Genomic DNA, 26013 nt, shown 5'->3' with positions numbered 1-26013 from the left:
TTCAGCCCCTCACTATCCATTTCATATCTAACATGCTCTCTGAGCCACAGTGATTGCATCTGTCAAACAGGGGCAATAGGAGCATGTGGGCTTCTCAGGATTAGAGGTGATGTCTGGGAAGCGTCTGGTGCAGCTCCTGACACTTGGCATCTTAGCTCAGGCTGCTGTAACAAAGCACCACAGTCTGGGGGGCTTATAAACAACAGAAATTTATTTCTCACAGTTTTGGAGGCTGGAAGTCCCAGATCAAGGTGTCAGCATGCTGGGGTTCTGGTGAGAGTCCTCTTCCTGGGTTGCAGAAGGCCAACTTCTCATATCACATGTGGGAAAAACTCTTTGGGATCCCTTTGTAAGAGCACTAATCCCATTCATGAGCATTCCAACCTAGTCACCTGCCCAAGGCCCCACCTCCAAATACCATCACATTGGGGTGTAGAGTTTCAACACGTGAATGGGGGGTGGGGCGCATTCAGTCCATAACTCTTGGAAATAGGCAGTAACTGACAGCTGCCAGACTGCTGTGCCTACTGTCCTGGGCCCAAGTCCTGCTGTTTGCAGTGGACGGTTATCAGAAAAACAACCCCTGGGGACTTCCCCAGTGGTTAAGAATCCACCTGCCAATGAAGGGGACACGGGTTCGAGCCCTGGTCCGGGAAGATTCCACATGCTGCGGAACTAAGTTGTGGCGCAACTAAGCCCGTGCACCACAACTACTGAGCCCTTGTGCCACAACTACTGAAGCCCGTGCACCTAGAGCCCGTGCTCCACAATGAGAGAAGCCACCGCAATGAGAAGCCTGCGCACTGCATTGAAGAGTAGCCCACACTCGTTGCAACTAGAGAAAAGCCCGTGTGCAGCAACGGGGACCCAACGCAACCAAAAAAGAAAAGAAACACAACCCCTGGAAGTATTTGGTAGTCAGCATGCCCCATTCCTGGATCAAACTGACTAAATCAACTATGAAAAGCATGTAGAGTCTGCCACAGTGGAGGTTCGTTCTGAGCACTGTGACCTTTCCCTGTCCTAAGCTTCCTGCTCCAGGGCCGTGTACAATCAGCCCTGTTTGGATCCCTTCAAGTACCAAGTGTCCCTCCTACCCCCTCTCGGCCCAGGCCACACCTGTACTTGGTTCTACCTGTAGCCCATGGCCCATCACAAGGGCCACCGATCTAGTTGCAGACTCATACAGCAGGATGTTAGAGGAGGAATTCCTGTCTAGATTGGCATGTTTGTTGGGATACCTGTAGGACCCCTTCCAAACCTCCAAGGCTAGGGCTGACCCAGCACTACTTGACCAGATGCCCAACAAGTTGCTCTGAAGTCTTTGCAAGCAGACGTCTCTTCAGAAAACTCATTCTTAATTAAGTGATCCCCTTCCAACACAATTCCACCCAATGCCTTTCTCAGTATAATCCCAGAATATCAAGGCTGGCTTTGAGAATATAATCTTCAAACAAAATCCTGTCCCCTCCTTTGGTATGGACTGATACGTTAGCTTCTTATGTTTTGAAATTTGTTTGCCTCAAATGATGCTAACTTGATTGTGCCCATAGAACTTGAGATTCTCTCTCTCTCTCTCTCTCTCTCTCTCTCTCTCTCTCTCTCTCTCTGTCTCTCTGTCTGTCTGTCTGTCTGTGTCTCTCTCTCTCTCTCTCTCTCTCACACACACACACACACACACACACACACACTACTTGAAAGAAAAAGTATTCCAGAACTCAGAATAAAAACACCATGGCTCCCACTTGCTATAGGGAAGATAGTCTTCAATCCAAGTTCACTGTTCACTCCAGGATGGTGCAAAATGCCTTCTTCCTGAGATTTTAGCTGATCGTTACCAGTGGCAGCTGAACCAGTCAACCTGGCACTACCAGAGTAAACACAGTTGGCGTTAGCCTTAATAACTGTCTCTCGCGCAGAAGTGTTTGAGGTGAGTGATGCAGATCAGGAGACTGGCAGGTGAGGAGGTGCTGCCCTGTGCAGAGATCAGACCTGGCAGGACAGTCAGATGAAACAATCAACCTGTGTGAGTTAGGAGACTGTGTTGAGGGATTTGTATGCGTGTTTTTCCCCTTGCAGCTAAATTGAGTGTCCGGTAAACTCCTCCTAGCCAAGAAACAGTTGTTCCCATTCTTATCACTGGGGCTCGTGAGCGTGAGTTGGTTTTGACACTGCTCTAGGGACAGTCAAAACACGGAGTCCTCCAGGGTCTCAGATCCATCCTCCTCCACATAGCTTATGACTTCAATTTCTGTTTCACCAGAACAGGTTTTCTGCAAAACAAACCATCCTTCCTTAGATGTCTTCTAGAGAACTTTTTGAGTCTTTGAATTTCTTTACAATTGGTTTCAAGTCAGTTTTGCTTATGAAAATAGTAAATGGTCACTGAAGAAAATACGGAAAATGAAGTAGGAAAAAACCCAAAAAATACCCGTGAACTTAACTCCCAAGCACAGCCCACTGTTTGTCTTCAGCCCTTTTTTCTAGATAGAAAGTTATCTTTACAGTTATATGAAGAGCTTTATAAGTGGATTTCTTTCTGCGTAGCATCACATCCTACTTTAAATTACATACAGCTAGCCCTCGGTATCCACAGCCTTCACCCTTTTACATAATGGACTCGAGCGTCTGTGGATGTTGGTGCCCGCTGGGTCTCCTGGAACCATGCTGCCTGCAGATGCTGAGGGATGACTGTATGTTCTTTGGCTGCCTCATTTTGAATAGTTCCATTGTTGACTATAGTCAACACAGGTTGACTATAGTCCACAGTTGACTATAGTCTTCCCTTAAATAGGGGTCTTATGGCCAATTTTGGCTATTATAAATAATGCTGATATTAATTACAAAATTCATGACCAAAAAAATACCTCCTGTAAGAGATTGTATTCCTTGACCCCCTTTACTCATTTGAGGTCACTTGACCTCACTTTACTCATTCAGCACATCTTTTTCATATTTTTTTAAGTGAAGTACAGTTGATTTACAGTGTTGTACTGGTCTCTGCTGGACAGCAAAGTGACTCAGTTCTACACATACATATTATTTTTTTTTAATATTCTTTTCCATTATGGTTTGTCACAGGATATTGAATATAGTGTCCTGTGCTATACAGTAGGACCTTGTTGTTTATCCATCCTATATACAGTAGTTTACATCTACCATCCCCAAACTCCCAGCCCATCCCTCCCCCCTAACCCGCCCTTGACAGCCATAAGTCTGTTCTCTATGTCTATGAGTCTGTTTCTGTTTTGTAGATAGGTTCATTTGTGCCGTATTTTAGATTCCACATATAAGTGATATTACATGGTGTTTGTCTTTCTGACTGACTTCACTTAATATGATAATCTCTAGTTGCATCCATGTTGCTGCCAATGGCATTATTTTATTCTTTATGGCTGAGTAGTATTCCATTGTACTGTATATACGAACCACATCTTCTTTATCCATTCATCTGTCGATGGACATTTAGGTTGTTTCCATGTCTTGGCTATTGTGAACAGTGCTGCTGTGAACATAGGGGTGCATGTATGTTTTTGAATTATAGTTTTGTCCAGGAGTGGGATTGCTCTATCATATGGTAATTCTATTTTTAGTTTTCTGAGGAACCTCCATACTGTTTTCCATAGTGGCTGCACCAACTTACATTCCCACCAACAGTGTAGGAATCATTCCACACTTTTGTTTTTTTGGCTGCACTGGGTCTTAGTTGCAGCCCATGGGATCTTTTTTTAGTTGTGGCACATGGGCTCTCAGTTGCAGCATGCATGTGGGATCTAGTTCCCTGACCAGGGATTGGGCCCGGTCCCCTGCATTGGGAGCACGGAATCTTAACCACTGCACTGCCAGGGAAGTCCCAGAACATTTTTTGCACTGGACACCATGTGATGCGTTGAATACGCAGTGATGAACACGGCAGCTGTGCTCTCTGCCTTATGTACTTTTAATAGGTTGCTGTCTACTTAATCTGGGAAGGAACCCTCTCCGGTTACCAGCGTAGAAACAAAGAATGGCTGGAAACCAGTTTGTACCAAATGGAAAGCTCAGAGTAAGAGTTTTTTCAGTGAGTCTTTTTTATCACTAAGCCAGCTCATCCCCCTCCTTCTTCCCTCCCTCTCCTCCCACCAGAACCTGTCTCTTGAGTGTTACAGAACAATTTCTAACTCAGGCCTGGACAAGCAAAAACATGCTTAACAGCCTCTCTGGGTTGGCAGCTACCCTCTGAATCCCAGGATGCTGGGTACCAACATCAAGCTGAGAGGTGTGAGCGGTGATGAAAAGCAGAGGGTTTCCTTTCCCGCCAGCGGGAGGCTTCCCGGCGGTTTGCCCATAACTCTAATGGACCCCCTCGTTGTCCTTGTAGCAAAGGCCCCAGAAGTGGGTTGCACAGGCTCTGCCTTTGAAGGTAGAGGCTGGGGCACTGCCACACGTGGCCCAGCTATGGTTAGCTCTGTACTGAGGCACCTACTCCTCCAGGTGGAGGTGGTAGAACTGAGAGCAGGAGGTGACACTTCATTTCCCCAATTCTCCCCACTCTCCCCCTCCACCCTGCAGGCCTCCCGCCCCGTCCCTCTCAGTGATGTGTTCTTCCTGACCCGCTGAAATGTGAGAGGAGGGTGCGTTGTCCAGAAGAGCTTGGCAGTGATGGGTTTTGACATGAATCCTTTGCTTATTCTGAAACCAGCCTGTCTACCCCAAGAGTTGTTTTGCACACATGACTTGATTTTTTTTTTTTTTTTTTTTTTTTTGGCTGTATCGGGTCTTAATTGTGTGGGCTTCTCTCTAGTTTTGGCATGTGGGTTTTCTCTTCTCTAGCTGTGGCCCGCAGGCTCCAGGGCGTGTGGGCTCTGTAGTTTGTGGCACATGGGCTCTCTAGTTGAGGCGCTGACCTCAGTAGTTGTGGCGCTGGCTTAGTTGCCCCGCGGCATGTGGGATCTTAGTTCCCCAACCAGGGATCAAAGCCACGTCCCCTGCACTGGAAGGCGATTCTTTACCACTGAACCACCAGGGAAATCCCCATGACTTGATCTTAATTAACAACAAACCGCAAACTTACACAGTAAGCTGTTAAGCCAGTTTCTTTTACCAACCTCAGAATGTGCAAGGAAATCTTTGGGGGCTGTGAAGGAAAATGAGATACCGGCACTAAGATGTGCTATTAAGAAGCTGGGACAGATGACTTGAGTCTGCTGCTTAAACCACAGGTGCTTTCCAGGCATGAGTGTGCCAGATCCAGGAGGGATCCACAGCACGAATTCACAGGAAGCGAAACAAGTTTCACAGTGGGGCACACGTTCCTTCCAGAAAAGCTACGGGTTAACAGGAGCAAGCTGGCAGTCCCCCTGATAAAGGAGACCACAAGGGTGGAACTGAGGGTAGGGGTGACTATAGGGCTAGCCTCGATTCTCTGCTTCAGTAGGTCAGTGACTGTCATCCGCTAAATCATCCCAAACACCCGAACTGCAAACTCTAAAGAAAGGTCACCGCTTACTGCAGTGATCCATTTTGGTGAGTGAATGATCGACTCAAACGCCCCTACAACCAGGCACCAGTTGACTCCTCCTACCATGAGTAACTTTATCAGAGAGAAAATGAAATTTGTTAAGAAAATTGCTTGATGAGGGTCTGCAGTCTGCAGCCTGTGGGCTGAGTCTGGCTCGTCGCCTGATTTTGTAAATAAAGTTTTATTGGCCAGAGCCATTTGCATATTGTCTGTGGATGTTTTCCCACTACAGTGGCAGTGTGATAAAGCATTTGGCCCTTGAATGTTTACTATCTGGCTCTTTACAGAAAGTCGGCTGGCCCCTGATCTAAATAACCATTCAATTTAAGGACAGATTTGACAAGCAACATGCAATACACTGAACATCACAAGACCTTGCTGACAAAAATTAAAGAAAACCTGCAAAAATAAGGTGAGATGTCATGTTTACAGATCGGAAGACTCGTTATGTTTAAGATGTCACTTCTCCCCAAATGCACCTATAATACAAGACAATCCTGGTCAGGATCCCAGCAGCTTTTTTTGTTGAAAGTGATAAACTGGCTCTAAAATTTATATGGAAATAAAAAGGACCTAGAATAACCAAAACAACTTTGAACAGTCATGTTTGGAAGCCTTACACTACCTGGTCTCCAAGTTTACAGTAAAGCTCTAGTCATCAAGACAGTATTATATTAGCATAAAGATAGACAAATAGATCAATGAAACCTAATAGTCCAGAAGTAGACACAGATGTACATGGACAACTTATTTTCAACAAAGATGTCAAGGCATTTCACTAGGGAAAGGATGACTTCTACCATGTGATGCTAGAACAATTGGATGCCATTGGTAAGTGAGCATTCAGTTAAGCCTGAGTGCTCTGAATGGTTAACAGCGCCTAAGAAAACATATTTGGGGAAATCATTTGCCTTTTCTATGGTTCTTTATACTAAGGAACTAGGGAAAATCCCTCTGAAAAACTTTACTGATTGGGGTACCCATGTGTAGAAACATTGATTGTTAGAATGTCAGAGCTAAACAGGTCATTGGACCATCTCATCTGTGCCCCTTACTGTGCAGAAATGGAAGTCAGGGCCCATGGGGTTGAAGGAATTGCCCAAGGTCACTTAAGAGCTGGGTGATAGAAAATAAAAATTCAAGTCTGACTGTTGAGATCACTCATAATTGAGTAGGACCTTTGCAATATTCAAAGACTGTAATGAACATATATTAAAACAATCAGCCAAAGAGCAGAATGACTAAAGCAACATGAAGGCACCTGGCCTCCTGGGTAAAGACCCTGCCTTGTAACATGGAAAACGAATGACCCAGTGACAGATCCCTGGGGACCCAGCCCTGGGCAGATATGACATATCATAAGAACCTTCAATATTACCTCATAGTTGATGGTTACAAAGAATTCTTTAATATTACTCTTTGGTGCCGGAACAGGTGGAAACAACTTGGTCCATAAGTGGCATCTGAAAACAGAGTAAAGAAGGGAAATAGCTAAGCAAGAACAGCCTTTCTTGTCCTTAAATATCTACTCTAAAAATTGACCTAGTTAATCCCTGAACCTGCTGTTTTGTAAATTCAAAATCTTCATTGACTAAGACTTCCAAATATCTACACTGTAATAATAGTTGAAGACCTCGGGGGTACTGCAAGACTCTGATGTGACTTCTGGATCATCCAAGAAAGACAAAATGGCAATTGCTTCATGTTGGTGCGTGTTACCAGGCCTGATTTCTGAAAATGATGTACATCAAGTGCGTGGGGCCCCAGGGTTACCCACGACGCTGGTAGGCGGCCCCTCCCCCTAGGCGCCAGCTCTCAGGGTTTACTGTCTTTTCCCTCTCCTTTGAGCTGCCAACCGCCCCCCAGCCTATAGATGCCATCTGATGAGACATTTATAATAGTGAAGCTGTTTAAAATAAAAGTCACTTTCTAAATTGTGAAAAAGCTAAGATAGAACATGTTCTGAAGCCTCCTAAGTGGCACTTGGCCTTCCTGGATGCCAGAAGGGATGAGAAGTTCTTATGGGGCCATTTGCAAGCTCTAGGTTTGGCCACCAAATCTGCATGACACTTCTAGAATCTGCGTCTGACCTGGGAACGATCAGCCACTAAGGGACTGGATGACCGAAGGGCCAGGGTAGGAGTTGGTACCTCATAATTGGGGATCATGACACAGGAGGCACCATAGTGACTTCAGCATCCAATGGGATGCCTTCCTTTACCCAAGACGTAACAAGCATGCCCTGGGGGCTCAACAGAGGCAACCAAGTTTGGAGTGGAAGGCAGTCAAGGAATCAAAAAAACACAAATGTAAAAACCTTCATAGAGGGGCTTCCCTGGCATTCCTGTGGTTAAGAATCCACACTTCCACTGCAGGGAGCACGGGTTTGATGCCTGGTTGGGGAACTAAGATCCCACATGCCACGCTGTGCAGCCAAAAAAAAATCCTTCATGGAAATGAATAGACTGTTGGCAGATTCAGGAAGGGGGTATCTAATGCCTGAGGGCTGTGTTGTGCTCTGTGTCCAGTTTCTGCAAATCACCTCCTGTTTCCCAGTTTTTTATTTGGTCTACACTCATCTTGGAAAGGCTGTCCAGGAAGACACAAAAATGTCATAAATTCCACCTGATAACAAGAACCCTCCATCCGGTGGATGCATGGCAAGAAGGTAAAAATCCAATATTTAGATCCCAGTGAAAGCACCCAAATAAAAAGAATACCTACATTCTGCAGATGAGTGAGAAAATTAACAAGATAAAGCAGATGGTCGCCGTAACTGCAATAAGGAACCATTTTGTCCAGGGCTTCTGCTCATTGTTTCCTAATGAAAAAAAGAAAAAAAAAAAGCAAAAGAAATCAGAACTCGAATCATCAACAGAAAAGAGAGAGGACTACACTAGGGCATCAGGGGGCTTGGGTCTGAGTTGAAGGTGCTGGGTGATGCTGGGAAAGTAGCTTAACCTCCCCGAACTTTAGATTGTTCATCTGTAAAATGGGGCAGGGTGGGCAGGGAGCATCCATCTCACAAAGTTGATACAAGGGTGAAATGAAATAATGGCAATGACGATGAGGCCACTTTTAATCTTGAGGCATTATTTAATCAGTGAGCAGATATTTATGGAGTATATATTCTAGGTAATATGCCAGCTGGATCTTGGAGCTTAGCAGCTTTTGGTGAGTACTAAGGTTTTTGGATGAAAAAGGTACAAAAATGTAAGCCTACTCAGTAACCTAATTGCAGTACAATCAAAACATTTTACAAAGTTGGACTTTTAGAGGAAGTACAGTGTGGGATAATACTCATAGTTCACAACAAAGGTATCAGACTCGGTTGTAAGTTTACAATCTGAATTATCCTCACAACACCTCTTACGATTATACCTGTTTCACAGATGGGAACGTAGATGCTAACTTGATTCAGTACAGAAAGTATAAATATGCCACATGCTGCCCGACTATCTAGTTAAATTTGCTTCTAATCTATACTCAAGGATAGCTCCTTCTATGGGCTTTGATGATAGCTTTGGGGTGTGTGTGATTTTTTTTAAGGTACTGGAAATGCCTTCAAGAAAAACCCAAGGCCATTTACCAAATGGTGTTTAAAGGGTAACCCGCTTGCTAAACTGCCTGATTCATTTTTAGAGAAGAATGCAAATCTTGAGTTATCTCCCTGAATGCATGGGTCCTTTCTGTGTTCATTCATTCCGTTATTCACCCATTTAGCCAATATTTATTGGGCTCCTATTATGTGTGGGACATTGTACATGTTGCTGGGAGATGGTTAAAAGAAAGCATGTGAACCCTCCCTTCCTGCAATTGAGGGAAGAAGTCGATAAGCAAATAAAGACACAGGTAATTTAGTGACAGCAGCTCTAAGTACAGAGGTGAGATATACACCCCACACCAGGAGAAGCAGGTCCTAATCCTTGGTTTGCCATTAACGGTTTCTATTATAAAATGAGAAGTGAATGTAAGTGGAATTTTCAAGCCCCTTGTAAATATCTTAAGACTTCCAAAAGCCCCAAAATACTTAAAACTCAAATCTTTCCAGGTATCAGGATGGAGAGATGTCTTGAGGATTTAATGCTAGTGATTCCAATGTTGCCTTGATCTCATACACTTTTTTTTTTTTTTTTTTTTTTTTTGGCCTCCTGAGACTCTTACTTGAGGTTTATCTTCTACCTCCCAAAAGCTTTAATCTCTCCTCCTCCATCTCTTCCTTTCTGCTTTCAAATATTCATAGAGTCCTTTATCTTAAATAAGCCATTACTTTGCTCTGCCATCTCTCCCAACTATCATCCAATACCTCCTTACTTTATTTCCCAGCCTCATTTCTTGAATAAGGGATTCAGGCAGCTTCATTTTCCCATCTCAGAAAGCACTTTAAAAAATTGCTGGTGGCTTCCTCCTGGTTGAAGCCAAAGGACGGTCAGTTTCTTTTTCCAACTTTATTTTTCCTGACCTCCCTCCTGAATTTCAAACTTGATGGTTGCACCCACATGGAAACCAAGCCACTGGCTCCTTTACCCAAATATTCCTCTTCTTCAATATCATTTCCTTCCCCCCTTTTTAATTTCAACTGCCCCTCACCGCTCAGCCTTGACCCTCTGGTATTTTCCACTATGGTCTATTCTTTGAACTTTGCAAAGTTTGTTGAGCACAGCTTCGTCTTTTAATTCCATGGCATCCTCTCCCGAGTCTTTATCCCTGCCCAGCTCCCGGTCTGGATCTCAGACTGCCTGCAGGTGGAACCCACTGGGATGTGTCTCAAAGCTGACAACATTCAAAACCAAACTCACACCCTTCTTCACATCAAAACAACTTCCCTCATAACTTCCCCCTTCTGATCTCCCCTCTTCCAAGATCCCAAACTGGAATCCTTGGAAGGCACTTGGATTCTTCTCATTCTCTGTAGCCCCTCCCTCCTTTCCTCATCCACTTGGTTTACACCAGTACATCATACCCAACCATAAATGCAAGAGAACCAGCCACATGTATACACATATCCCCTCCCTTTTGGATTTCCCTCCCATCCACGTCACCACAGAGCACTGAGTACAGTTCCCCGTGCTATACAGCAGGCCCTCACTAGTTACCTATTTCATACCCAGTGGCGTATATATGTCCATTCCAACCTCCCAATTCATCCCACCCCCCTTTCTCCCCACCCCCGGTGTCCACACGTTTGTTCTCTACATCTGTGTCTCTATTTCTGCTTTGCAAATAGGTTCATCTGTACTATCATAAATGCAAGATATGCATGCTTTTGTCTCATGACTTTGCCTAGTCTGGAAACCTGGGTTCTATTCCTAGCTTGTTGTGAAGGTGGCCGTTCTGGGCCTCAGTTTCCTCATCTGCAAAAATGAGGAAGTTCAACTCTGACCCTTAAGAACGCTCTCAATCCAGCACATTTTTTAGTACCCCTGACCCAATCCAGGGCATTGTCATTTGGTGTATACTGACCTCTCACAAAATTGACTTTAGTATATTTTCATTGGCGAAAGTTGGAAATTTGTAGAAAAGAACAAAAAATAAAAGTTATCAGAAACCAGCAGTCACCAATAGCTTATCTTCTATACATGTTTTGACATTCCCTTTTCAGGTACCAGGCACTCCGCGAAGTGCTCACCTTGCAATCTCACTTGAATTCTCACAGCAGTGCTTCAGGGTGGGCGCTGCTGTCCTAGTTTGATGGATGGGGGAGCTGTCGCAGAGAAGGGCGGAGGGGGTCAGCTGAGGACCACGGCTAGTAGCTGGGGGTGAAGCCCAGGGCGTGCTGAGCGGCTGTGCTCTTAACCACGGTGCAGGGACCCCATCCCACTGCCCACCACCCCCAAACCCAGTACCCACCGCGTGGGCAGGCGCTTCACGGAACACCCCCCCCCCCCCCGAGTGTCCTCTTCCTGGCTGGATACCGCTTCCTTCCAAGGTTGTGTCTCAGCTGCTGGACGTGGCTGGGTTCGCAGGCTGTGTCTCCAGGAGAAGGGGGCTGCCTTGTAAGCGACCCCTCCTCCTGATGCTCCCTAGGCTCTAGCCAGGACTGAATCACTTTATTTAAAACCTCTGACCATGGCGTTGAAAACGAAGTTTCATGTATTTATAGCTATTTTACAAACAGGTGGTGGCCACACTTTGGCTCTCTGAGGCTCTGCTTTTCATCATTTTACAAACCTTTTATTTTCCCAAATCCCATAGACACTCAGTGGTTCTAGGATTAGTATTCAGTTCTCTGGATTGTCACCGAGTGTCCCGTTAAACCTAGTTTTTACTGCACTTGCACGTAGCTAATATAAAGAGCAACTGGGGCGAACTACTACCGTGAAATCAAATACCAGCTCGCTTTATTTGCCACTCTGACTTCCTGCATAAGGGATTCTGCCTGCCTCATTGCCCCATCTCTGAAACTCACTGTAGCACACTTTGAACCATTATGCGAGTCCCCTAACAAGTACATTCAGAAACTCTAGACTCATATACGTGGATTATAAATTTAGCAAGGGTTATGCCAGTAGCAAAATTATTCCTGTTTACAAGTAGGTTAAACAGGTGAAGCTTGAGTTCTGCAGAAAGAATGATGTTACCAGTATTATCAGGGTGGCACCCTGGGTCCCGTTGGTGTCTCAAATTGTGCAATTCTCTGCAGGCTGTTATTGTCAGGTCCTGATAAAAGTGCCGTTCACTTCTGAGCATGCTTACACAAATCTTTTCAGTTAAACCACTCTCTAGCTGTTCACTTGAGCGCTCACATTGATAAGTGAAGATTCTCTCTGAATTAACAAAACCTCTTTGGAGAGGCAACTGATTTTATTTCTTTCGATCAAAAAAAAGTTAGCGGTGCATGCAAGGTACTATGTGGAAAGCAAAGTCACGGTCACTGCCTGGAGGGAGGGGCACATGAGTCATTTCTCCCCACCTGGCTTCTGCAGTGTCCCACCTTGCTTCAGAACTACTCCCCTACCGCCACCTGAGAACAGAGCTAACCCCCCAGACAGCAGAGCCGAGGTCAGCTTTACTGCAAAGAAAACCTAAACTGGCAGGTAAATTCAGTGCAAGAAAAAGCTTTCACATGTTCACTACCAAATGGAAATTGCTTGGGGATTATCTACCGTTACGTTATTTATTAATGCAAAAACGAAGTTGAGAGTCAGTTATGTAAGTAGAATGAATTGAAGACAGCACCTCCTCTGATTTCACTGAAGGTAGAACAGGGGTGCAGTTCCCCCTGACAGTGTATATCCTTCCGGTCAAAATGATTAAGAATTTTAATTCTGTAAAAGTTGGGAGGCCCCTCGGTACATCATTAATTTGAATTCTGGGGTCTCTGACTTTGGACATTTTCTTAAGAACAAGTGTTTCAAGGTAACTTGAATGTTTTCTCTGACTCAAGAATGACTTTTCTGCCGTCAAAACGGAAGCCACAGATGTTTCTTTTCAAGAAATTGATGGGCACCACTGTTTGGTTATGCAGAGATGAGCTTTAGAAAGACGAAGTCGCAAAGCCTGTCCTGCCAAGGAGAAGAAGCCCTTCAGACTCTGCACCTCCTTCTAGGATGTTCTCCCAATATTGACAACTTGGAGCATTTGGGAGCTCAGCTGTCTGTTTTCTTGGTGACCTTGGCTTCCTCAGTTTCTGACGTCTCGACCATTTAACCTTGAGAATTAGCCAACTAATGACCATTCTGCTTGTGCTGTACGTCCTGGGAGTGTATGGTGGGAAAGGGACAGAGGGGGACGAATAGCATGGTGGTTAAAGAGAATCAGGCCCTGGACCTAGTCGCAGCTCCGCCTCTGGCTTCCCTCAGAGCTTTGTCAAATCATTTTCCTCCTGGTGCTGCAGCCCCACTTGTTCTAGAATTGTATGATCTTGGTAGTTCAGACTAATAACTCTTAGGAGGTCAATTTGGTTTGGAGGCTTGTTCCGCCCTTAAGCTGTTCATACAAGTACGACTTTTAGGGATTCCATATTGCATTTGAATCTAATTTCAGACTCAACAGTAGGTTCTGCAGGAAAAGAGCTCATTAGTAAATTGATGGGGCTCTTCCAGTGAAGCAGCCCTACTCTGTTAAACCAGCAGGCGCTGGGAGGAGTTCTGAGGGCACTGACAGGGCTGGATAACTGAGAGGATGCAGGTGCATCAGTCTACAAAGCCTCCTGCACTTGTCTTTCATTAGAGGGGGAGGCCGCGGCATCGTCTGTGAAGGGACCCGCCAAGCTGGTCACAGGCTCACAATGCAAGCAGAAATCATAAGCAAGCCCTTTGGGGGGGGGGGGTGAGCTTTGTAAGGCAGCTGTCAAGTGGATTGTGGGAGGTTTTTTTTAGGGGAAAAAAATCCCTTTACCTGATTTCGGGAGAGTGAAAGAGAGGGGTCGGCAAATGCAGCCTCAGTGGACCGAACATAGGTAGTCCAGGGTCCAGAGCAAAATGCACAAAACGTGTTCTGTGTTCATCTGGGGAAGTTGGGCTCAATGACCCAAAACATGGAAAGGACATGGAGATGCTTGGGATGGGGGGGGGGGGTGTGTAGGTGTACCTTCACGCGCTCAGGATTCCCTAGAGGGATCAGTGCCGTACTGTTGGTCTGCATTTGTCCCCAGTAGGACACGACCTGATGAAGCTAAATAGAGAACTCCTCTTTGCCATCTTCTTCTTTGCAGACTTCTGCACACAGCACCAAGAGGTGTGTGCCTTCTGGGGCCCTAGGCAACCCAGAACTTTCTTCCCTGTAAGGGGTTTCCTGGCCCTGTCCTACCAACCTGCTAAAGCAACTGAAAGCTGCAGAGGCTGCAGTCTTCACATAGAAGTAAGAAACAGGGGTGAAGCGCTTTCATCCTGGTTCTGCCACTTACAACAGAGGTGACCCTGAGCAGGGAGCCCTCAGGAGCTTCCATCACCTGCTTTGTTCAACGGGGATAAGAACTGGCTGAGTTATTCCTGTAAAGTGATTGGCCCGGTGCTAGTTCATAGTAGGTGTTCAATGAATGTTATTAAAACTGTGATTATGATTAAACACATCGTGTCAGCAGTAAGGCATCAAGATAATTTCCCTAAATCATCAAAGCCAGACTAAGATTGGAGCCCTTTCAGAATCCTCAGAAGGCAGAGTCATAAGCTCAGGCCTGGAGGGAAAGAAAACACCAAATATTCAAGATACTAGGGAGTAGGAAAGGGCATAAAGCATGATGGTCCTCACCCTCAAGGAGGTTTGTATTAAAATGAACGCCATGGACAACTCCTAAGGGGATATTTAGACTAGAGTAGCCTGAAGAGGTCAATGCAAGTGTCCCCATTGCTTGGGCTCCATGGAGGCTGACCAGCTCATGAGCTGGCAAGGCAACCCTTTCACTGCCGCCAGTCTCCACAGCCAATCCTCCTGCCTCTGTCTCCCTGGCTGGCACTGTCACCCAAGGGGTGACAAAGCATCACAGAAAGAGCACGGCGTGGACCCAGTCCTGTGGCTGTGTTCTAGGTCTGGGTTCATCACTTCCTAGCTCTGTCACTTGGGGTAGCTCCTTAACCCCTCTGCGTCTCTTTGCTCATCTGTAAATTAGGAAAATCCTGTGTTTGTGAAGATACATAAAATAACGTAGGTGAACACGCCAAGCACAGTGCCTGCCCCAAGAGGGGAGTCCGACCTTCCTCCCATCATCTGGCGGGGCTGTCTCGAGGCAGAGGTCACGCGTGGAAGTCTGGTGTGGACACCACACCTCCAGGCGGCCGGGCCTGAAAGCACAGGGGAGCTCCCTGCTCCTGACATTTGGGGACAGAAGTTGAAAGCTCCCTGCTGGCCCTCAGGCCACGGGGCTGAGGCGGCCCTGCTCCCCCTGTTGGGAATGAGTAAGCGGTAGGGCTGCCAGGCGTGGGGCTACCAGGCTGGAAACCACAGGAGCCTGGGGAAAAGGAAACAGTGGATCAAAGCGGCCACCACATTTACCAACCCGAAACCCCCCATTTACAAAGAAAACCCAGCATCGTCACATGTTATATCACCCTCAGGGAAGCCAGGTGGGTTTTTCAAGTTCCTGACTGGGTCAGCTTTTTGTTCCTCAATCAGTTTTTGTCACTAATGATCCAGAAGCCCGCCATTTCTTCACAAAAGCTTTTGAACTTGCAAAATTCATTTGGAAGACCCAGGGAAAGTGGATCTGAGCCCTCTGCAGTGTCTCCCCTTCACCTTTCTCCTTCCTGGTTTTCTCCCTGTTTCACGACAGTGTGAGGATGTGAAAAGAAAGATGGTGACGAAAGGAAAAGAAAAAGAGCACAGGCACGGAGTCTGAGGGTGGAGCCGGCAAGGTGTAAAATGTAGGAGGTGGGCTGGAGGATCTTGAAGGTGACACCAAGCCCTCCAGGTTTTGATTCCACGTGCCCTGGGGCCGGTGTGCCGGGTTTCCTCACTCATTCACAGCCCATGAATGTCACGTCCGAGGAAAAAGGCACCAGAGTTTCCCTGTGGGAACCTTGCTTCCATCCCAGCCCCAGTTCTTACTTCCCTCCCTGATTTTCTGCTTCCAACTCTTTTCATGAAGACCTTACCGATTCTAGAATGTGTGATGTGACGCTAAGGCTCCCCCCACCCTAAACACACACACACACACGCAAACAAACTGTGACAGAAAGCCACGGCCAGGATTTCCTGTGAGTAACAGGTCTCGAGGAAGATGCCCCGAAAGGAAGCCTCCACCCGTGTTGACCTTGACCGCACAGCTGAGCCATCTGAGAAATGCGGTGAACTTTCCCCTACTCCCCAGGGTGTAAGTGCTACACATCTCAAGCCTAAAGCAATGTGGTTTTTTTTTGGTAAATACATTTTAATTGGTACCTGGTACCATCATCGAATAGATCCTGGCCTTCAGATACGGACTTCAGTGAAGTCAGGGCAAAACCCAGTGGTTTGTTTGAGGGGCAGGGCCTGTGCTGGGGGGGAAGACCCGTCACTGATATGCAGGACTCAGAGCCACTGAGCCTGACCGGCAGCACGGCTGGGTGGACACGTGTGTAACGCTCTTTTCCACGGGGAAGGGCGTTATTGTCGGAAACTTTGTTTTCATTATTGCTTGTTTCCTGCATGATACTTGAGCTTCTGGGAGGGGAGAGAGAAGAGAAGATGATGGACTTGAGAAAAGGAATATCTTCACTCAGACCAGAAACCACTCAGGAGACACCAGGTTTTGGTAAACAGGAGATGGCCCAGATAATAAGGGAACAGAAGAGTCCGGAAGTTACGAAAGTTGCAAAAGGAGGAAGAAGTGTGAAAAGTGGAAAGTTCGCCCTTCAGATAAGGCAGAGAAACCAGCTGAGGAAGGGCAGCTGATAACGAGGGCTGATAAGATGAAACTGCTCCTTCCATCTGAGGAAAAAAAAAAAAAAGAAGTATTCCATGTTCTGGAAATCCCAGCACAGGAGGGCAGAGTTTCAGGGCAGGTGAAGAGCCCACTGTGGCTGGCTGGACCCCTGACGGCTGCCCCTGTGCCTCTTGACTGTCCAGGGACCTTGCCCACCGGAGCAGGACAGCAGTCCTGTCTCCTCCGCCCTCCCTTTTCATCAGTCAAAACTTAGTCGTCTGGTGTCTCTCTCTTGATTCAATAACCCTGGGTGATGATGGGTTAATTAGTAAATTGAATCTCTTCCAATTCGCTACTTGACTCATATGTCACCTATTTGAGAATATTATCCATTAATAGCCACTTCTTGGCTGTTTGATAAATACTGAATTATTTAATATCTCTGGGCCTCCGTTTCCCTCAAATAAAGGAGGTGGACTTAATAATCTCTAACAAAGAGGTGATATGTGAGTCGGGCCTTGGTGTGAAAGTGGAAGGGGAGGGCTCCAGGGTGCCATTTTTAAGACAAGGTAGGAGTGGAGGAAGGATGTCTAGAGGAAATGAATGGAGCGGAAACACTGCCTGGTAGGCTGCAGGCAGAGCATTATTATTGCTGCATCCTCGCCGGGTAAGGAAGAGCCATGTGGAATGTCCCAGAGGAGCCCGGGCTTCCTGTGATGTTTATTAATCATCCTGATGACAGTAGAGAGCCTGCATTGATTAAATTCACTAGTGATCCTAAAGTGAGCAGGGAAGTCACTTCCAGAAAGGATGGATTTATAAGGTGCATGGTAATATGAATCAGCTCATCTTCACGACCAGGCTGGCAGCAAATGAAATGGGATTTGCCGTGGATGCTGGCAGTGAGGCACACCTGAGAGCAAACGATAATGAGCCCGGTTCCGAGCTAGGAAGCTGTTATTTAGAAAATAATCATGGGGCGCCAGCTCTAAAGTGGAGAGTGAAAAATAAATTAAAAACAGGCTTAAAATAAACTCTCAGCACAGGTCACGATCTCTCTCTCAGCACTTTTGTCGGTGGTTGATGGGGGTAAGAGAACATGAAAGGCAGAGTAGGGAAGAACTTACAAGTGAGGAGACTCACATGTTACAGGTGAGGAGACTGAGACCCAGAGGGGTTAGAGGCGACTGACGAGGTCGGGGGCAGCCAAACCCTGCCACGCTGGTCACCACCCTGACCCCTGCAGGGGTGACAACAGACGACCACACCTTCGGATGACCTGAATGTACCCTGAGATTCCCTCTCAACACAGCTGTCAAAGCAGTCTCCGATTACTGGGCTCATGAAATATTATCTCCGCATCTCTAACATCAGTCAAAGAGCTAGACACTGGCAGAGCCACGACCAAAACCTAGATCTCCTGATTTCTCTCTCGCTTTCTTCCGCTCTCTAAGTTCTAAACTCTCAACAGACAACACTGATGAGAATTCAAAACCCAAACACTAAAAAATCAGAACTGGCTCCTTGGTCAGAACTTCCCACCTTGGTCTCCAAGTTAGTTTGAGGTCCTCAAACAGAATTTTTAAAAAAGAAGTAAAAAAAAAAACTCTGAAACTGTATGCGCAGTGATGTTGGGAAGACACTCAGAAATATCAACAATTGGGGGCCAATGAGTTTTGGGCCTTTGGGGAATAACAAAGCATTAAAAAAAAAAAATCCACCAAATGCGGGTCATGAAAATTAAGCTTCTACCGCAGGCATTTGAAGAAATTCATAGCCTTGTTGAAAATTCCCTGCGACGGATTCACGTTTCTTCTGCTGGTCCCCCTCTCGGGGCGTAGAGTGGATTTCGTCTGTGCAGATAAAGCGGTGTGGAAGGGGTGCCTGTGTGCGGTGGGTCTGTTTCGTCAGGTTGGGGCCTGGACCTGGGCAGGATGCAGGGGGGAGGGGGAAAGTCTGGCTTTGGCAGAAACATGAAGTAGGTGCAATTGGCCGGTTCTCAGTTCCTTTTGTCCTTTCGGTTCCCTCTCCCAGCAAGGCTCATGCTGGTCCTCTGAGTTCCAGTGGGGTGATATGGCGGCCGTGCCATAAGGCTGTGCTGGTCGTGTCACACAGCTCTAGGGGCTTCTTTCCCCTTTGGAAACTCAGCGACTCAGTAAGGCCAGTCCCCTTGCAGGCTCAGAACCCAGCTCCATTTCTCGGGTCTTTCCTTGTCTTTCCCAATCTCCCTTGGAAATCTGCCTGCTATGCATCTGGGCTGACTTACATCCACATGGGCCCATGGGTCACTGCCCAGGAATGTCCTGCAGAGACACCCATTAGCCTAAGTGAATGAATGAAATGATAGAAAATCCTAGCATATGCCACAAGAAATCTCTCCTTAGGTACACCCTTCAGTGGAGCGTTAACTACCTCGTAGGATGAGGGAGAGTGATAATCACGTGCTTGACCAACCATAACCACAAAGTTAGCTACCAGGATCCCTTAAATACATCTTTAATTTGTTTAGCTCTTTGCAGCTTGCAACGTCCCGGCCCCCATGCCATAGAGCTAAGGTCTCTGGTGCTGGCGTCAGTCAACTTGGGTTTGAATTCCTTCTCTGCCACTTACTGGCCATGCAGAGTTAAGCAAACTGTCTAAACTTTCGAAACCTGTTTTCTCATCTGCAGAACAGTTTGGTGGATAGGATTAGTGAAGCTAGTGCATGTGAAGCACTTAGCACAGGGCTTGGAGGATAGTCAGCAATAAATGTTATGTGCTGTCGTTTGTATTTCACAATAACCTGTGAGACAGGAGAGGTGGATATTGATTATCTCCTTAGTCCTGGGAATCCACGGATGGGCAGAGAGAAGTGGTTTGTTCAAGGGTATGTAGTCAGTACGTGCTAAGGCTGGCATTAAACCTGAGCTTTCTATGGAAGACTCCAGAATTCTTCCCCCCTCTTTGTGTCCTTGTAGCTCTTATGCAGCACTTAGCCACATAGGTCTGCATCCCCAGGCTGCATGTCTGTGGCCCATACATGAGACACACTAGTTGTTTTTGTAACTGGCCAAGATACGCAGATAATAACAAACAGAGGGTGTGCATGTTCTAGCATCATGGTGCAACGCCACCTCTCCAGGTTAGGGAATTGCCATAACATAAACATATGTCTCCCTGACATAAAGGGAGAATGGAAATTTGCCCTTTCATTCAGAGCCACCATCATCACCCTTCTCCAATCCCACAGACACATACAATGATCATATTATTTGCCAAGTAAGCTAGTCAGTTTAATCATAAGTAAAAACGGCTGCAGAACCAGTGCCGGAGCCCAGGTGATGCCCAGTCCTTTGGATCCTCTAGGTCTGTTATGCTGAAGGCCCAGGGCTGGATCCAGACTTTGTGGGCCCTGAGCTTATTCAGTTTTGGAATCTTCTTTATGAAATGAGACAAAAGTATAAATTCAAAATTAGGTATAGGAAAATTATAGAAATGGAGACCAGATTAGTAGTCGACAGGGGTTAGGAATGGAGGAGAGGAGAGAGAAATGCAAGTGCTTAAAAAAGGGCAAAAGGAAGGACCCTTGTGGTGACCTATACATGAACCTGCACATGGGATAAAATTGCATAGAACTAATACACAAATGAGTAGATATGAAATCGATGAAATCTGAATAAGATCAGTGGGTTGTAGCAATGCCACCTTTTTGGTTGCCATATTATATTACAGTTTTGCAAGAAGTTACTCTTGAGAGAAACTTCTCTTGACATTATTCCTTATGACTGCATATGAATCTACAGTTATTTCAGAACAAAAAAATTTAATTTGGAAAAACTGAATAGAAGTAGAACCAGATAATCTGGAAAAAAAAAAACAAAAAAACAGTACCAGACTTTGGAAGGGCTCTTACTAGTGAGAAGCTTGAACACTGGAGCTTCATTGGCCTCATGGTAAATCCACCTCTGGTCGAAAAGGCAGCAGACTGCCAGAGGATGAGGCTTAGTAGGGACGTGAAAGCATTTCAAGACTCACAAGTGAAGGTGTACACTTTCCAGGAGGGTCTGTTATAACCACAAGTAAGGTCACTTGCTTTAAAATAAACACGAGATACTCACCCACATAAATAGGCTGACTCCACTCACTGGAGGGCCCCCCCGCTCTGCACGCAGAGCTCACTGCTGCTCTCACTTGAATGGAATACTCAGAAATACCATCAATTATGGAGATGAATGTATTGGTCGTCATTTTTTCTGTCTAAATGGGAAAAAATAGCATTGTAAGAATCCCTGGACACGCAATTTAAATTATGCCAATCATCAGGATGGGAGGTCGTATGTAAGTAATGTGACTCAGTATTCAGTGACCCATTTAAAATCAGTTAAGACTCACGTCGATTAGTTTATTGTAGACCGCTTCACTATGGAGGTGTTGGCAGTCACCCTTCGGGGGAAAGCTATGTAGTAAGCAAAATAAATAAAACAGGCAATTGTAAGATCTAGATGATCCATCCGGGTCCAACTGATATTTCCAGAGTGAAAGACTGGAGTGGCACATAGCAGAATGCATAACCTCCCTCATCTTGTTCCTGGATGTTCTCTAATCACCTAACTAACGATATCGCATGGCTTCCGTCATATTCAACAGGATCCAGCAAACTACAGTTTATGGCCAATCTGGCCTGCTACCTGTTTTTTTAAGGACTGCAAGCTAAGAATGACTTATATATTTTTCAGTGTTTGAAAAATATAAAAAGAATAATATTTTGTGACTCATGAAAAGTACATGAAATTGACATTTCAGTGTCCACAAACACAGAAATTACACCTGTTTGCTTGTATTGATGGCAGAGCTGAGTAATTGTGACAAAAACGGTATGATCGGCAAAGCCTAAAATACCTACTCTCTGGCCTTTTACATTGAAAGTTCGCTGATCCCTGATACAATGTCTCACCCCAAGCCAGGAGGCAAGGAGACAGGGGTGGAGGGGGCATAAGGAAGCAGAAAGAGCAAGGACCTTGAATCTAGGAAGAAGGGGGTTTGAATCCCAGGTCTACCTCCAACTAACTGCAGGGCAATTTCCTTGACCTCTCTGAGCCTCAGTTTTCTCATCTGTAAAATAGGAACCATACCACCTAATGGATTATTGAATTAAATGGAATTAACTTTGTAAAGCCCAAGTTTAAAGATATATTGGGTTGAATCATATGAAAACTGATAATATTCAACAACCCATTTTTGACCTGCAAAAACAGCCATTTTGGGCAGTTCAACCTAATAATAAGCACTCAGTAAATGCCAGTTTGCCATAGGCAACACAGGCTAACATTGTCTAGTGTTGAAATGAGGCTGTTTTCTCACAAACCCTTCTATATTCTCTCTACTGGTCAGTGTCCCCACCATGCAGCTAATACCCCAAACCCGAGATGTGTCCCTGGCCTCCCGTGTCTTACATACTCCTGAATGTGTTTCTCCTTTCTTCGTCCCTGCCCCAAAACCACTGCCATTTTAGGTCTCATCATTTTTTGCTTGGACCGTTGCAGTAGCCGTGAAACTGGTATTCTATGTGCACATGTCCCCTCTCCATCCATACCCAGTTTTCATGCTGCTACCAAAATAATTCTGCAATTCTGCAGATGTGTTCACATTTTTCTATCAAGCTAAACACTTTAGTGGTTTCCATTGCCTATGACCATGGTTTTAAAAAGAGAAACCATTTCTTTTTATAAACAAAATCGTAGAGTCATTCTGGGAGAAGTCCCAGTGTAAGAGCTAGAGTTATGATTCCAACGTTGGCCTTACGTCCAGGCTGACTAAATTACTGCCACTTGGCTGAAGGAACCATGCTCACTCATGCTGTGGAGTTGCTCCTTCTGCCTAGAACCCCTGCCACTCCAAGGGTGGTTGGAGGACTGGTGTGAGTCAGGAGCTGTTTATTGCTGATCCTTGAGAAGATAAATACAGAAACGGAGACAACAATTTGGGAGCTTTCATAGCAACCTGGCATTGTCATGGCGTCCAAGCCCAGGATCACTGGGCTTGTCTTTGGCTATATGCGATTTTTCTAGCAAATCATTTTTATTGTATTTTACAGAAGTACCAATGTAGGGTGGATTAGAAATTTAAAAAAGAAAGCCAGTCTTTCACCATGTGAGCTTAAATACATGGGGAAGTGCTGGCTAAAAAAAGTCCTTCTCTGCTTCTCCCACTAGGCAAGTTTCTATTCATCCTTCAAGATTCCGTTCAATTCCCCTCCCCTGGGTGGAGGCCCTGGCAGCTTGCTTTGTCCACTCCCTCCTTTGTATCCACGTTGACATTTACGATGGTCAGGCAGCTCTGAGGCTGAGTGAGTGCATCCAGTAGACCAGGCCCCTTGATAGCAGAAACAGTACCTATTTATCTCTGTATATCCCACAGAGAAGCCGGCTCGTAAATATTTATTAACCCGAATTGAATTGAATTGAATTGAATTGAATTGAATTTGTAAGGCAGAAGTTTGAATCCTGACTTCTATTGTATTCTTGCTTTGTGACTTTGGGCAACTTACTTAATCTCTCAGTGCCTCACTTTCCTGTAAAATGAAAATGATCGTTACATAATAGAGTAACTGTGAGGATAATAAAGCATAATGCATAGTTGATGCTCAATAAATATTGACTTTAATTCAGTTCCTTTCCCCTTGAACTTTTTGTCCATTAGGGCTAAGGAGGCAGGGTTTTTTTTTAAGTTGAGGTAAAATGCACATAACACAATAGTTACTATCTTAACCATTTTTAAGTGCATGGTTCAGTAGTAAAGTACATTCACATTGTGCAGCCCATCTCCAGCACTCTTTTCATCTTGCAAAACTGAAACTACTCGTTAAAAACTCCCCATTCCCCCCTCACCCCAGCCCCCCAAAGCACCATTGTCCCACCATTGTCCTGATGAATTTGACTGCTCTAGGTACCTCATATAAGTGGATTCATACAATATTTGTCTTTTAGTGACTGGCTTATTTCACTTAGCATAATGTTCTCAAGGTCCATCCATGATACAGTACATGTCAGGATTGTCTTTCTTTTTAAGGCTAACAATATTGCATTGTATGGATAGACCACATTTTGTTTATCCATTCCTCTGTCGATGGACACTTGGGTTGCTTCCTTCTTCTGGCTACTGTGAATAATGTTGCTATGAACACGGATGGACAAAGATCTTTGAGACCCTGCTTTCAATTCGTTTGGATATGTACCCACAAGTAGAAAGCTTGGGTCATATGATAATTCTACTTTTAATTTTTGAGAAATCCCTGTACTGCTTTCCGTAGCAGCTGCACCATTTCACCAGCAGTAGTGCTAATGAACTTTTACCTGATCTGTTGCATTATTTTCAACCAAAAGTAATAGATCCTTTCAAGACAAAAAGGCAGTAAGGTTTGATTTATTTTCATAAAACCCAGATAGATGTAGATTAGATTACCTTTGACTTTGTTAATTCCGAGGTGTAACCAGCGCAGTCACTGACAATAATTTTTTAAATGTCTCTAAAAGAAATCTATCATCAAATATCAGAATGAGCTGAAGCATTACCTGAAAATACCCCTTCCTTGTGTTGTAAATTTTCACTTCGTAATCAAAGCAATGGACCGGAAAAGCAGAAACTGGTTTCTCCCATTGGATAGAGAGACAGGTTCCTTCAATCTCTGCTGTGACTTTTGCTGGAGGATTTACTCGATCTAGGTTAAAGAACCGAGAGGTCGGTGATCACGGTTGATAAATTTAATCCACCCACATTTCTCAAGGCATCTCTAAGCTACGTCTTCTCGAGTACTGTACACCAGGATTTAATCAACGAATCTGCAAGCCACAGGACTCCAGCGGCTCACATCTGACTCCCGTCTTGTGGTGCTAAAGGAGAGATCTCTCCCGTAAACCTCAAGGATTCCTACTTCATACGGCATCGAATGGTTAAATGCCTTTTCCTTCAGCTTACTGCAAGACCCAGCCCACCATCCATTTTTACTTCTGGGGTTGGACCGATCTGAGGGTAAACCTGATCCTGGAGAGAAAATGCCCTGGAGCCTCCACGAAGCCCTGCTCTACGAAGCAGGTGTGTGGCTGGACTGATTATTTCCTCTTTCTGGGCCTCAGTTTTTATTTCATTTTGTTTTGTGTATCTTGTTTTGGTTTGTTGTGAGGATTTAGTTTTCTCTTACAGAAGAAGAACGGATTGGGCTAAACTTGTCTTTACATATAACTCCACAGTTCTTCCCCCTGAGATCTCACATGATTGTTTTATGGCCACTTGATGTGGATAGAAATTATTTCTAAGTGAGTGGCCTTGTCTTAAGTTATGTGTCTTAGATCTCACAGTTGCTGAGTCATAGGGACGAGCTAAGAATGGGGCCCACTGGCTCCAGAGCCTACCATCCCCTAAGCCAAAAAATTTTTCATCAAAAGAGCATTTATTTCTTTTAGTAATCTGAGAAATTGGTCTCAATAAAATGAATAGCACACAAGAAAATGCCCATGGTCTGTCCCAGGCTGTGTCCACTGGCATCTTAATATCATTGTTTCTCAGGTCCCCCTCAGCATTTTTTATTACCTGTTTTCATGAAAGTGATATTTTTAGGTCATCTAAGTAATACTCTATTGAAGAGAATTATATAACCTCTTTAGCAAGTGCTGTGATTCTTTAAACAAAGTTATACTCCGTTTGATACACATACAGATGATAGAAACATAGAAACAGATATAGATGTCACATGCCAAACCATGTCCTTTGAATAATAACATTTTGCGTATTTATTGGATACTTAGGCCAGGCACTCTTCTAAGCACTTTATAATTATTAACATACTTAATTGTCACAAAGACCTTGTAGGAAGTATTGATTTCTCCCCATATTTCAGATAAAAAGACTGAGGCCCAGAGAAGTGACCAGCTTGTCTAAGGTCACTCAGCAAGTCAGTGGAGGAGCCAGGATCCAAGTCCAGGCAGCCTGGCTCCACAGCCCACGCTAATAAGCAGGCCACCACTGAAACCTTGAACGTTCAGAACCAGAAATGTTATGTGAGAGGCTCCTGGTGAGCTGCATTAATACAAGTATCTCGGATGAAGGAGAAGGTCTCTAGTTTTGAGAACTGAGCAAGTGAAAGCTTAAATAATATGCTTAGATCTGAGAATCACATGGTAAGGGGGACACTCTAACTCAAGAACACCCAGAGGAGAAAGTCCAGAAGGGTAGAGGATCATAAGAGGAATGCATGAGA

The 26013-nt window shown here is 45.1% G+C and overlaps 1 protein-coding gene across 1 annotated transcript in view; it reads right to left on the bottom strand.

The window, feature by feature from the left end:
- Window positions 1–2186: 2186 nt before the first annotated feature.
- The window catches only part of IL5RA (interleukin 5 receptor subunit alpha), a 34074-nt gene continuing 10247 nt past the window's right edge, over window positions 2187–26013 (bottom strand). Inside the window, exons 7-11 of the mRNA XM_068559143.1 lie at window positions 24332–24477; window positions 20879–21017; window positions 8225–8321; window positions 6879–6963; window positions 2187–2273 (exon numbers count right to left, since the gene is read on the bottom strand). Coding sequence (XP_068415244.1) covers window positions 2187–2273; window positions 6879–6963; window positions 8225–8321; window positions 20879–21017; window positions 24332–24477 — 554 coding nt within the window. The remainder of the gene's footprint in view (window positions 2274–6878; window positions 6964–8224; window positions 8322–20878; window positions 21018–24331; window positions 24478–26013) is intronic.

Source organism: Eschrichtius robustus, chromosome 12 (assembly GCF_028021215.1).
Source record: "Eschrichtius robustus isolate mEscRob2 chromosome 12, mEscRob2.pri, whole genome shotgun sequence".
Lineage (NCBI taxonomy): Eukaryota > Metazoa > Chordata > Mammalia > Artiodactyla > Eschrichtiidae > Eschrichtius > Eschrichtius robustus.
This window is presented reverse-complemented; position numbering and strand designations above follow the sequence as displayed.